This window comes from Haliotis rubra, unplaced genomic scaffold (assembly GCF_003918875.1).
Source record: "Haliotis rubra isolate DU_JTF1 unplaced genomic scaffold, ASM391887v1 Scf620, whole genome shotgun sequence".
NCBI classification, from domain to species: domain Eukaryota; kingdom Metazoa; phylum Mollusca; class Gastropoda; order Lepetellida; family Haliotidae; genus Haliotis; species Haliotis rubra.
Window position 1 is genome coordinate 603,075 of NW_025767325.1, and position 14,787 is coordinate 617,861.

At 41.8% G+C, this 14,787-nt stretch overlaps 1 protein-coding gene across 3 annotated transcripts; it reads right to left on the reverse strand.

Moving 5' to 3' along the window:
- Positions 1-1,350: 1,350 nt before the first annotated feature.
- LOC124256231 (lipopolysaccharide-induced tumor necrosis factor-alpha factor homolog) lies at positions 1,351-11,117 on the reverse strand. 3 transcript variants are annotated; one of them, XM_046690199.1, is made up of 4 exons: positions 10,984-11,117; positions 5,044-5,141; positions 2,930-3,152; positions 1,351-2,521 (listed from the first exon to the last, which is right to left on the reverse strand). In XM_046690199.1, exons 2-4 carry the CDS (start codon positions 5,099-5,101, stop codon positions 2,410-2,412), a joined length of 393 nt encoding a protein of 130 aa, XP_046546155.1. In that variant the 5' UTR covers positions 5,102-5,141; positions 10,984-11,117; the 3' UTR covers positions 1,351-2,409. The 3 variants fall into 3 exon arrangements, with proteins under 3 accessions (XP_046546155.1, XP_046546156.1, XP_046546157.1); XM_046690200.1 differs by having other exon boundaries at positions 10,954-11,106; XM_046690201.1 differs by lacking the exon at positions 10,984-11,117 and adding an exon at positions 5,353-5,389.
- Positions 11,118-14,787: the final 3,670 nt, after the last annotated feature.

Consider the following 14,787-nt stretch of genomic DNA (forward strand, 5'->3'; position numbering starts at 1 on the left):
GACGATGGTATGAGTTGCAATATTGACAGACATCATTACTGTGACATGCACCTGCATACTTTAAGTCCTCTAATGCAATTTCGATCATGTGGTTTTGTTTGATATCCGTTGAAAGCAAGAACATATATATGTATATATATATGCAGTCCTTAGGCAGTATGGTTTGTTTGTTTGTTGTTTTACGCCGCACTCAGCAATATTCCAGCTACATGGCGGCGGTCTCTAAATAATCGAGTCTGGACCAGACAATCAGGTGGTCAACAGCATGAACATCAATCTACTCAAATGGGAAACGATGGCATGTGTCAATCCAGTCAGCAAGCCTGACCACCCGATCCCGTTAGTCGCCTCTTACGACAAGCATGGGTTACTGAAGATCAACTCTAACCCGGATCTTCACTGGTCCGCGGTACTGGAGATCCACCGTCGGTATCATCTGACTGCCCAGGTCACCCGTCATCGACTCCGTCCAAGAACAGATATCTTGACTACTGGTCATCCGTCTCATTCCACTTGCGGAAGAAATCTCAATCTCTTCCCAAGTGTACATTATCTTCTCTGATCTGATCATTCCTTAAATTTACCGTAATGAAACCAAATTCAGAAACCAAAGCTTTGGCGCACACCACACCGAACCGGTTCACCACTGAACCCAGTGTTACACGACATGATTGGTGTTTGGGAAGGAGTGGATTGATCATTCAGATGTCCCAGGAGTGTTCAGGGTGCCACGATCTTTTCTCTGGGTTCGATTCCAAGCGTTATTACCTGAGGAAGTCCATTTACGATGCAAGATGCAAAAAAAAATTGAACGTAAACGTGCTAACACAGGACTTTCTCCTTATTCCTTAAGCATAATTAAATTTCACTGGTGCACTTTTACTTCTGGTGACGGTTGTTCCACTAATCAGAGACCTATTTTTATCTGCTCCGATACGTCACTGTAACATCTTCTATTTTATGATTCATCTTTTTTGCTCAAAAGATTGAAAACTTTGTACATAATCTGTGTGTCATTGGTATTAGAATATTCAGGGAATGTTTAGGGAAGACAAAAATAGAATGCCCAAACCACTTTGTTTGAGACCTGAGACTTCATACATCACAATACGAAACAAAAACATTGAGGAATCTGAAACAGTTTTTACACCAACAGCTCATTCAGTTTGGAATATAAACATGAATGATTCATTTTGGGGTAAAACCTGAGAACAAACATTTTTTCAAACATTTTCAGGAACGGTTTTTTCAAAGGATACCACTGGTCTACCTAATGTCAAACTGTCGGTCCTAAAACGTTACATTATATCAATATTAGCAGTTCGCCACCAAGCAGAATTGACAAAGACAGTCGCTGCACAGTTTATTAGCGTTTTACAATATACAGCGAAAAACTACACAACTCTTTTAAGTAAATGTTTCATAAATCTTGTTCTTGGGTTAAACATTTTAGGCAGAAATTGTTGTATTTACAAACGTGTCATTTCAATATGTGTCTGTCATCCACGTTTTGTTTTGAGGCTCACCACACAGACTGACATTGGAAAAACATTGAGAAATGTTTGATATCGTTTTGATGAATATTTACACACGAGATTTTGTTCGTAACAATACATATATAATCTAAATAAAATAAAAAATGATTTCGCTTATTCATCACTGTCATATGACATACTATTAATTACGCAGTATGGATACAGCGGGGAACTAAACATTGGAAAACCTTGTTTGATGTCAAAATATCCATTTCTAAACCCACATATATACAAAATGTTCCTTTCCATGACCCGTGAAAACATATGCCGGTATTTGCAGTGATGACGTGTTTCAATTTTTGTCAAGCAACAAAGGCATGGGCAACACTCGGGTAAATTAACTCTGCCCTCTGCGGGAATTTTGTGCTGATACTACACTGTGCTGATAGCGATATTTTTGTCAAGCAACGAAGGCATGGACAACTCTCGGGTAAATGAACTCTGCACTCTGCGGGAATGTTGTGCTGATACTGAACTGCGCTGATAGCGATAGGGTGTGTGTAGCATGTAGGCACAAGGCTGTTGTTGTGAAGTGTTACGAGAGAAGTATTGCCGTTTGTGTATTGTATTCTGTGATTTCCGTCATATAAGAAGCAGCCGGCGCTCTGATGGTTTCAAATAGCGACTATACTGCATAGCATATGTGTTCACAGGTGATGGAGGAACGCAATGCTTAGAAAAGCTATGAAATCTGCAAGACTACCCAAAGCAAACTACGCATGTAATCAGAGTTACTGGATCTGTATACCAGCATATCAACTAATATTCTTACATAATTATATCACTTGGCTTTAATGAATAGTCATAAAACAAGCAACTACCCTTGATACAATACAGTCCATATACTGCACTTGCTTCAGAGCTGGTACTTCCCTTAACAAAACTGGCCAGGATTCATGCCCAGCACGACGCCGCAGTTGGGACACTTGTGAACAGCATCTTTGGTGGAGTCCATGCACAGGGGAATTAACGCTCCGATAACGCCACTGAAATGATTGAGTGAATGAGTGAGTGCGTGAGCTACACATAGACTGCCAGGTGAAAGAAAGTGTGCATTTGAAAAAAACATTGGATTTGAATAAACCCAGAACGTTACAAGGCGGAAAACAGTCTCCGAAACACAACATAACCCTGTTATGGTAAAAACAATGTACAATGGTAGCACACTGCAGGTGTAAGGCGGCGGAAGAAGGAGACATGTATGGGATTCAAGAAGGGACATTATCGCATTGTCGCGTTCCGCCCTCACAAAAACAAGCAAAAATCGGCAAAATTAACCAAAGTGCAACAACGCGACAATGTACCGTCCGGGATTCCAAAGACACGTGCTTCTGCTGTCTGAAAACACAGGAGGACATTACAGGGGAGCACTAAGGATATAGAATTGTTCTTACAAAAGTATGCACAATATGAGAACAGCTCGCTGTGTTGCGTCCCCGTTGACCATCTCCACCGTCGTGGTGACAGTCGCCCGACAGAACTGACACGTGAGTAACGTCGGTTCACGTGGGAACATGACAACTGTGCCGCTCGGTGCCATAGTCACAGCCGTGACGAGTTGCTGCTGCTGTTGTTGCGGTGGCGGCATTATAGATGGTTGTTGATAAGTGCCCGTGCCTTGTTAGACCACAAACATATACTCATTTCAATCATTTATCATGTTGAAATTCATGTTCTCTGTAAAATATCTTCTTTACTTTTTTCGCAAAGGATTGAAACGAACCATATATACTACGCGTCATTAATAAAGGGTCAAATGATATATAGCACGTATAGCACGTGTAAAGAAAAGTTTAGAAAATAATAGAACTATGACTGTCATTATAATGTTTAATGTGTTGACAAACGGGATGGTCATATGAGCGAAATATTCTCAAGCACGACGTGAAACCCAATTTCACCTCACCTCACCTCACAAACGGGGCACATCGTAACATACAGACAAAATGTTCAAACAGCACTAACAAACATCAGTTGTATACACCAACCTCCCAATAATGAAAATGACAAACATAAAGTACTCGGTCATTTAACATCTTGTGTACCCTCCAAGCGCGTCCGACCGCCCCCGTGGTGTAGTGGTTAGAGCGTCCGCCCGGAGAGCAGAAGGTCGCGGGTTCGATCCCCGACCGCGTCATACCAAAAGACGTTAAAATATGGTACTTGTTTGTCCCTGCCTGGCGCTCGGCATTAATAGGTACAACAAGGACTGGTCGGCTCGGAGTCAGTATAATGTGTCTGAGTGGGGTATTCATGCTTCACTGCGGCATGGTATCTCAGCACTATAAAACCAGCTTAAGTCTGGGCTAGTACAAGCAGCCGCACCTACACATACACACGCATGCACGTCGTCATATGAGCGAAATATTCTCAAGCACGACGTTAAACCCAATTTCATCTAACCTCAGCCCCAAGCGCGTCCAGGGGCGGTGGGGTAGCCTAGTGGTTAAAGCGTCCGCTGAAGGCCCGGGTTCGAATCCCCACTTGGATACAATGTGTGAAGCCCATTTCAGGTGTCCCCCGCCATGATGTTGCTGGAATATTGCTAAAAGCGGCGTAAAACTAAACTCAGTCAGTCCAAGCGCGTCCAGGAGCACCTTGTTCTCATGCTCCTTATCAAGTTCATAAAGAAACCTTGCGGAATCTCTACAAGAGCTCTGCGGATTCCTGGGTGATCCAGTGGTGCTGAATGACGTGTGCACACACGTCGACTGAGTTCAACCCAGGCAGGCTCAATTGGGTTGAGGTCTGGCGAACATGCTCACCACTCCATCCGCTCTACGCCCTGCTGTCTAAGGAATTCCTCTGAGGTCTAGCGTTGTTGTCTTGCAGTAAAGAGGGTCGACCATAAAAGCCATGCACAGCTTTCAGGAATGGCACTGCTATAGCTGCCAGAATCTCGTCCCGATAACTCTGTCCGGTAAGATTACCGTCGACCACATGCAGTGGAGTACGCCCAGTAGGAGTGATCAAACCATGACCGATGTGCCATTTGTAAAGAAATGTATCGGACGTTAAAGAACGTAATAATGACATTTCAACGGCCTGATGCGTTTTTTCAAACTGTTAAGAAAGTGTGTAAAACATTCAGTTGTACATATGTCAAACAAAAACGAAGATTTTCAATTTTTAAGACTGAAATAGTGTTACTAATAGCTTGACCCTTCATTAATGACGCCGAGTATACACAGTATTAATAGAGCTTATTTTCAGTAAAACATATTTGTTCATATATAAGTAACACAGCTTCTTAGGGGTTGACAAGGTTTGAATAACTACGTACACAACGTGTTTTCACATTCTGGGTTGTCGGCGTTCTGTATATTTCCCGGGTATTGCAGTCAATAGCAACAGCACACCTAAAATAACCGTTATCAGTGACCTCCTGACACGTGACTACGCGTAACACCTCCTAACTGATATGCCCTTTCAATGCTAGGTTTCTATCTACCGGATCAGTTAATATAGTGACATAGAACGTCACCTTGACTCATGCCTCCACACTCACCTGGCTCCGAATAGGGCGGAGGAGGACTGTCAACATAACTGCTTTTCTCGGTCGACATGACTGGCGCCTGGATCGACACTTTACAGCATCAAGAGTATCTGAAATTGAAATGTATCATTTCAATAATTTTTTTTACATAATATCTCCTTTTATGGAATTGGTCACATATGAAAAAATTGAATATCACTGACCACATAAATATAAAGTATCCTCAGTGTATTTATCTGATTGAAGTTAAACAACAATCAAACTGTACATGTCTTCTGGTTAATTGCTGCACAACATACTAAAATGGTCGTGTAAACATACCGGTGTCAGATTCAATCTTGTAACAACGATCCACGCGCTGTGCTGTGTGAAGTGCAGAACAGGGCCCTTAATACTATTATATGCTTGTCGTCAGAGATTAGGGTCAGGTGGCCGCAATGTGTGACCTGTCTGATTATGTGTCATCGAGACCCGAGGAATTGATTATTGCTCATGAACACCTGCCTTTATTGACAGATACAGCTTATAAAGGGTAACCGTATCTTTCCACAACATGAACTCAAGTTACTGACATGCCACATTATGTACTTATAATAACTGTTTTTAACCTTACATTGTTAAATATAACTGTCCGAATTTATTGTGTACACCCAGTGGTATTACCACACAGATTCTATATTGATTAATGGTGTTCGTTGCAAGGTCATGTCTTATCTTTTCAGATAGGACAATAATAGTAAGATGACGCGTTATCGTGGCATGTTTACTTTACACAGCCATTGACGACCATAGACACATAGCATGTACAACCATAGACACACAGCATGTACAACCATAGACACACAACATGTACAACCTTAGACACATAGCATGTACAACCATAGACACACAGCATGTACAACCATAGACATACAGCATGTACAACCATAGACACACATCATGTAAAATCTTAGACACACAGCATGTACACCCTCAGACACACAGCATGTACAACCTTAGACACACAGCATGTACAACCATAGACATACAGCATGTACAAAAATAGATACACAGCATGTACAACCATAGACACACAGCATGTAAAATCTTAGACACACAGCATGTACACCCTCAGACACACAGCATGTACAACCTTAGACACACAGCATGTACAACCATAGACACACAGCATGTAAAATCTTAGACACACAGCATGTACACCCTCAGACACACAGCATGTACAACCTTAGACACATAGCATGTACAACCATAGACACACAGCATGTAAAATCTTAGACACACAGCATGTACACCCTCAGACACACAGCATGTACAACCATAGACACAGCATGTACAACCATAGACACACAGCATGTACAACCATAGACACACAGCATGTAAAATCTTAGACACACAGCATGTACACCCTCAGACACACAGCATGTACAACCTTAGACACACATCATGTACAACCTTAGACACACAGCATGTACAACCATAGACACACAGCATGTAAAATCTTAGACACACAGCATGTACACCCTCAGACACACAGCATGTACAACCTTAGACACACATCATGTACAATCATAGACACACAGCATGTACAACCATAGACACACAGCATGTACAACCATAGACACACAACAAGTAAAATCTTAGACACACAGCATGTACACCCTCAGACACACAGCATGTACAACCATAGACACACAGCATGTACAACTATAGGCACACAACATGTACAACCAGAGGCACACAGCATGTACAACCATAGAAACACACAGCATGTACAACCATAGGCATACAGCATGTACAACCATAGATACACAGCATGTACAACCATAGACACACATCATGTAAAATCTTAGACACACAGCATGTACACCCTCAGACACACAGCATGTACAACCATAGACACACAGCATGTACAACCATAGACACACAGCATGTACAACCTTAGACACACAGCATGTACAACCATAGACACACAGCATGTAAAATCTTAGACACACAGCATGTACAACCATAGACACACAGCATGTAAAATCTTAGACACACAGCATGTACAACCATAGACACACAGCATGTACAACCATAGATACACAGCATGTACAATATGTACAACCTTAGACACACAGCATGTACAACCATAGATACACAGTATGTACAACCACAGACACACAGCATGTACAACCATAGACATACATCATGTACAACCATAGACACACAGCATGTACAACCATAGACACACAGCATTGCAGTCGGGGGCATGTACAACCATAGACACACAACATTGCAGACTGGGGCATGTACAGCCATAGACACACATACTTGGAGACGGGGGCATGTACAACCATAGACACACATCATGTGTAACCTAAGACATACAGCATGTACACCCTCAGACACACAGCATGTACAACCATAGACACACAGCATGTACAACCTTAGACACACAGCATGTACAACCATAGACGCACAGCATGTAAAATCTTAGACACACAGCATGTACAACCATAGACACACAGCATGTAAAATCTTAGACACACAGCATGTACACCCTCAGACACACAGCATGTACAACCATAGACACACAGCATGTACAACCTTAGACACACAGCATGTACAACCATAGACACACAGCATGTAAAATCTTAGACACACAGCATGTACAACCATAGACACACAGCATGTAAAATCTTAGACACACAGCATGTACACCCTCAAACACACAGCACGTACAACCATAGACACACAGCATGTACAACCATAGATACTCAGCATGTACAACCTCAGACACACAGCATATAAAATCTTAGACACACAGCATGTACACCCTCAGACACACAGCATGTACAACCATAGACACACAGCATGTACAATCATAGATACTCAGCATGTACAATCATAGACACACAGCATGTACAGCCTTAGACACACAGCATGTACAACCATAGATACACAGCATGTACAACCATAGACACACAGCATGTACAACCATAGATACTCAGCATGTACAACCATAGACACACAGCATGTAAAATCTTAGACACACAGCATGTACACCCTCAGACACACAGCATGTACAACCATAGACACACAGCATGTACAATCATAGATACTCAGCATGTACAACCATAGACACACAGCATGTACAGCCTTAGACACACAGCATGTACAACCATAGATACACAGCATGTACAACCATAGACACACAGCATGTAAAATCTTAGACACACAGCATGTACACCCTCAGACACACAGCATGTACAACCATAGACACATAGCATGTACAACCATAGATACTCAGCATGTACAATCATAGACACACAGCATGTACAGCCTTAGACACACAGCATGTACAACCATAGATACACAGCATGTACAACCATAGACACACAGCATGTACAACCATAGACACACAACATTGCAGACGGGGGCAAGTACAGCCATAGACACACAACATTGCAGACGGGGGCATGTACAACCAAAGACATACATCATGTACAACCTTAGACACACAGCATGTACAACCATAGACACACAGCATGTACAACCATAGACACACAGCATGTACAACCATAGACACACAGCATGTACAACCATAGATACACAATATGTACAACCTTAGACACACAGCATGTACAACCATAGATACACAGTATGTACAACCATAGACACACAGCATGTACAACCATAGACATACATCATGTACAACCATAGACACACAACATGTACAACCTTAGACACATAGCATGTACAACCATAGACACACAGCATTGCAGTCGGGGGCATGTACAACCATAGACACACAATATTGCAGACTGGGGCATGTACAGCCATAGACACACATACTTGGAGACGGGGGCATGTACAACGATAGACACACATCATGTACAACCATAGACACACAGCATGTGTAACCTAAGACACACAGCATGTACACCCTCAGACACACAGCATGTACAACCATAGACACACAGCATGTACAACCATAGATACTTAGCATGTACAATCATAGACACACAGCATGTACAGCCTTAGACACACAGCATGTACAACCATAGATACACAGCATGTACAACCATAGACACACATCATGTAAAATCTTAGACACACAGCATGTACACCCTCAGACACACAGCATGTACAACCATAGACACACAGCATGTACAACCTTAGACACACAGCATGTACAACCATAGACACACAGCATGTAAAATCTTAGACACACAGCATGTACAACCATAGACACACAGCATGTAAAATCTTAGACACACAGCATGTACAGCCATAGACACACAGCATGTACAACCATAGATACACAATATGTACAACCTTAGACACACAGCATGTACAACCATAGATACACAGTATGTACAACCATAGACACACAGCATGTACAACCATAGACATACATCATGTACAACCATAGACACACAACATGTACAACCTTAGACACACAGCATGTACAACCATAGACACACAGCATTGCAGTCGGGGGCATGTACAACCATAGACACACAACATTGCAGACTGGGGCATGTACAGCCATAGACACACATACTTGGAGACGGGGGCATGTACAACCATAGACACACATCATGTGTAACCTAAGACACACAGCATGTACAACCATAGACACACAGCATGTTCAACCTTAGACACACAGCATGTACAACCATAGACACACAACATTGCAGACGGGGGCATGTACAACCATAGACAGACAACATTTCAGACGGGGCATGTACAAGGGCACAATGCAGAAATATGATGACAGAAGGATAGGGAGAAGTGTGCATGAGCACACTGCATGGGTAGGAAGGACAGGAGATGTGTTCTGGTGCACAGTGCAAAAATAGTGTGATAGAACAGGTTCGGGTACATTCCAGGGATAGAGGGTGAGGAAGGCACGGACCAGGAAGTAGGGGCATGGTGTCACCCAGCTGGAGACATGTTAAGGCCTCACTACACAAGTAGTGTTATGATAGTGTGGAGACATAGAGGGACACATGGGGACTGACGAAAACATTTACAGGCGTACACAGTATTCATAGAATGGCCAGGAGGCACACTTCTAGAGGGACATGGGGGCGTACAAGGTCACACTTTCGTAGATACAATGATAGGGATCATGTGGAGATGAACAATTCTGAAATATGACGCCACGGAGTACATGCAGAGCCAGTGGGGAAAGACACGATACTAGAAATATTAAGGGATCCTATGGGAACTTAAGTGACATGTTCAAAACAAAACAAAACAGTTTCCACATTTCAATTTCAAACTACCAAAGTCGATTTTTGTCTTTTCGCAAACATTATCACCCAATTGTTCAAAAAAATTATCCACTGAAATGTTTGCATCAGGCGTAAGTGACAGTAGCGGTGAAAACTAGATCAATTGTGTCACTGAAAATCAGTGATAGCACCCACCACACCCATAATAACAAAGACTTGGGGATAGACTTGGGGAGAGAGAGGATTATACATATACGGTAGACACAATGTGATCGGGTGATACTACTGAAGTGAAAGGATAGGATAGAGAGACACGGAAGACAGACACACACAACAAATACAATACTGGTGTCAGTCTAATGTGATGATAATGTATGTTTATCGTGGAACGTGGTGTGTCGATTTCAAAATCCGTGTGTCTTGTTTCGCAATCGTCGGTATATTACAGGTTCATATATTGTAGGGCATGCATGGATATTAAAAGTTTGACACGAAGACAGTAGTTTTCAGCGTAATATATATATACATGTAACATTACAAGCAATCGTTCCCACAATTCATAGGTAATCTAGGCCTACAACAAAGAAATGATAAGGCGTCGATACAGTTAAAAACAAGGACACTGTTGACACATAGAAGATAACACGATAGAGAATCTTAACACAATGCATACACAAGGAAGGGGGTAGTACATCACCTTGTATGCCACCTGTAACGAGTTAATTACCTCGAAAGCTTGACGAAGGACAGCGTAGTACAGGTAAGTACAACGGATGTTACCGCCTCTCCCTGTGAGCGGATAGCTATTCTCGCATGTATTCCCCCTACACAGTACAGAGTGCAGTCGAGATAACATGACGGTGACCACAATCACTTGCCCCAGTTTGATGAACGCAGTGATCCCAATGGCAAGTAAATTGTTTGCCAGTGTATTTCATTTACTTCCATGGCGTCATGGATTATGCTATAAAACTGACACCAAATTCATTGTCATATAACATTGAATATATTTGATTATATTTGTGAATTTATGATATTTCAAGAAGCGGTGTTACTTTCGTTGGATGAAATCCAAGGATCCTGACGATGAGCAAATATTTAATATCGCAGGGGCTGGCAGTGTAGGCTTGTACTCGTTACGCCGAAAGCCATAGTTCGATTCCCAGTATGGTAAATGCTCGGAGCTTATTTCTTGTGTCCACATTAAAGAAGTATCAATTTAAAATATTAAGGACATATGTTTACACCAAAAGTCGTATGAACTCGAAAAACAACAAACAGAATTTTTTTGTCTCATGATCAAAGACTTCATTAAATGGGTGGTTGATTAGCTATTGACGTAGCAGCATCTCTATTTTTGCATTATATAACTTGACGAGTGAACGCTTTGACGACTAGGCTACCCTATCGCCCCTGAGTTCACGAGGAATGTCCACAATATACTTATTGCTCTCGATATGGATCTGTCTTGGTCCAAAATGTGTTTCTTTTTGTACTTATAAACCAGTTACAGATTTACGAAAACAATATTCGGGTACTATACTAACCGGTCACTTAAATTTTGGTCAAGTTTTTGTTTTCTGAAAATTATCATTCATATTTTAATCCAGGTAGAAATACGTTTTTTTGTTATCGTCACTTCATCGGTAATGTTTTTATATTACATGTTTCATATTTGTTTCACAATGTAGAGTAGTTTTTCGATCTGAAGACCCTTTTGCTCTATCTTGTCCTTGTTGATCATTGAGTTTTCTGTTTCCTAATGTGACGAACAACATAAACAACAACTGTATACTTTGTTACTGTAAATTCAGTCTTTATTTATTCAGTCTAACTCTGTGACCAGGGTATTGTTTACTACTTATCGTTCAAAGAACAGCTACGTGTGTAAAGGAGTTTTCAGACAAATAATGAGCAGTTACAGATTCACCACCCAGATTACCCAATAAAGTTTAAGGTTCCATAACGCACCTCTCCGGGATCCTGTCTGGTTTAATTAATTACTAAGCCTTATCAGTCTGGCTAGCTATTCTCAAAGCGTTCGTAGCCGTACGAACTCTTTAAGCCCATTCTTAACACATTGGCTACGATCAAAGTTAAGAATTCTTAGGGCTACGAACGTTTCAAGAATAAGGGCCCTGATGTTTTAAATGTAGGTGTCGATTCATGGCATGACTTACTGTAAATGTACTACATGTTATACAATACCCACGTGTAAGTGCAACATGAGAGGAATTATTAGTTTAGTTAAACAAGAGTCATCAGGAGATGACAAATATGAAAGAACAAATCATCTGACAGCTACTTAAAGCCCAACTTGATTTTTTTAGACTAAGTCCAAGTCGTTCCCATGGAAATCATGAAAAAGATAACTGCCAAAAAGCTGCAAATAGCAAAAGGCACCACTTCGAGATCTGTTTGATATATCTGCTAAGTCTTGTTGAAATATACTAAGCAGCAAAAGAAACGTCAGTTTGGAATTTTCCTTCGCAGAAACGGATAACTGTAAACTCATTTAATGTTTCGATTGTATATTTTTTGACAACATCTCCAACTTAACCTGAGCAAAGACATTCCTTCCCAAACTCAGAATGGAACCCTGGAAATGGTCTAAAAAACGCAACCTAATCTCCATGTTTTTCATGCAACTCATTCTGCACGTGCTGTTCACAAGGGCCAACCCTATAGAATGCCCCCCAAACCTGGTTGAAACATTCATATTACAACGTCAGCAGGATGCCTTGACTCACGACAGCTCAGAGGAACCAGGCGCTAGGAAGACTTGAAGCTGGTCACACTGCACAAGCGGTTGCCAATCACATCCAGGTCAACGTTCGGACCATCTACAGGCTGCAGCAACGTTTCCGGGCCACCAGCACCACAAATGATCGCCCCCGTACTGGCAAACTAAAGGTGACCACAAGACAACAAGACCGCCAGGTTGTGATACAGTACGCCAATGTCTTAACAGCGGGAACCTCCATTGCCGTAGCCCTTACCGTGGACCTATCCTCAGCCCTCGTCATCGGCGTGAACGTCTACAGTTTGCCCTACAACGCCAAAACTGGCGATACAGGCAATGGAGAACTGTTCTGTTCACAGATGAGAGTCGGTACTGCGTATCAACTGCAGATGACAGAACATGAATATGACGACGACGTGCCCAGCGTTACACAGACCAATGTGTTATTGACAGAGACTTATGGGGAGGTGCAAGCATCATGGTATGGGGTGGAATAGGCCTGAACCAGAGAGTCGGTCCTGTGGTGTTCCAGAACCTTGGTCCAGGGAGAGGAGGCGGCATCACAGCTGTGCGCTACATCGACCAAGCTCTCAGACCCCACGTCATACCACATTTCGCCATTCCAGCATGATAACGCCCGGACCCATACTGCCAGAGCTACACGGGACTTCCTACAGCAGAACGGTGTCAACATTATGCAGTGGCCAGCCCTTGGTCCCGATTTAAACCCAATTGAACATCTTTGGGATGAAATTCAGAGGAGACCGAATAACGTCATACCAAGGCCGAACACAGCCGATTTATTGCGCCAGGCCTTTCTCAGAGTGTGGTTCCAGGTGCCAATTCTCTTCATCAATTGATTGGTGCACTCCATGCATAGAAGCTGTGCTGTAGTTATTGCCGCTCGTGGTTGTCACACTAGATACTGAAGTCAAGGGTCTGAATGGACTGAAAAGTTCACGTAATGTCTTGGAACTGTGCTGAGTTATTCATTGATGTGTCAAGATATAATACACAAAATTTGTTTTGATCCGCTTATTATGTCCATTTCTGTATTGATTTGATTACAGTGCCTATCTAATTTTGAATTCGTACTGACGTTTTTTTGCTGCTGATTATATATTGAACGGTTTTCGAGTTGTGCTCTCGGAAACGAAGCCCACCCCTCCCTTTTGAGGCTGATTCCAAAACGTTTCCATGGAAACCAAGAAAACTAAAAATGACAAAAATCTGCAAATAGCAAAAGGCACCACTTTGGGATCTGTTGCATATATCTGCCAAGTTTTGTTGAAAGCCACACACATGACTCATGTTAGTACTAATGCTGTCTGGATATGTTCAACTATTACCAATGTCTCTTTCCGTACATGTATATACCAGACATTCAACTGCTTCCACAGAAAATAGATGCCTTTAGTACACATACTTAACTCATGGTAGTACTATTGCTGTCTGAATATGTACAACTATTACCAATATAATAATGTGTACTATATCCATTTTCTGTACATGTATATGTTAGACATTTAACTGCTTCCACAGAAAAAAGACGCCTTTAGAACACTTACTTGGCACACTTTAGTACTGCTATTTGAACATGTGCAACTATTATGTGCAAGATATTCAGGTGTGCCATATTCACCCTCTGTACACGTAAATGCCAGACTTTTAACAGTTTTCTGTTTCTACAAAAGGGGATACTTTAGTGCACATACTTGACACACATTAGTACTATTGCTATTTGAATATGCATAACTATTAAAACTATATTCATGTGTACTATATTCA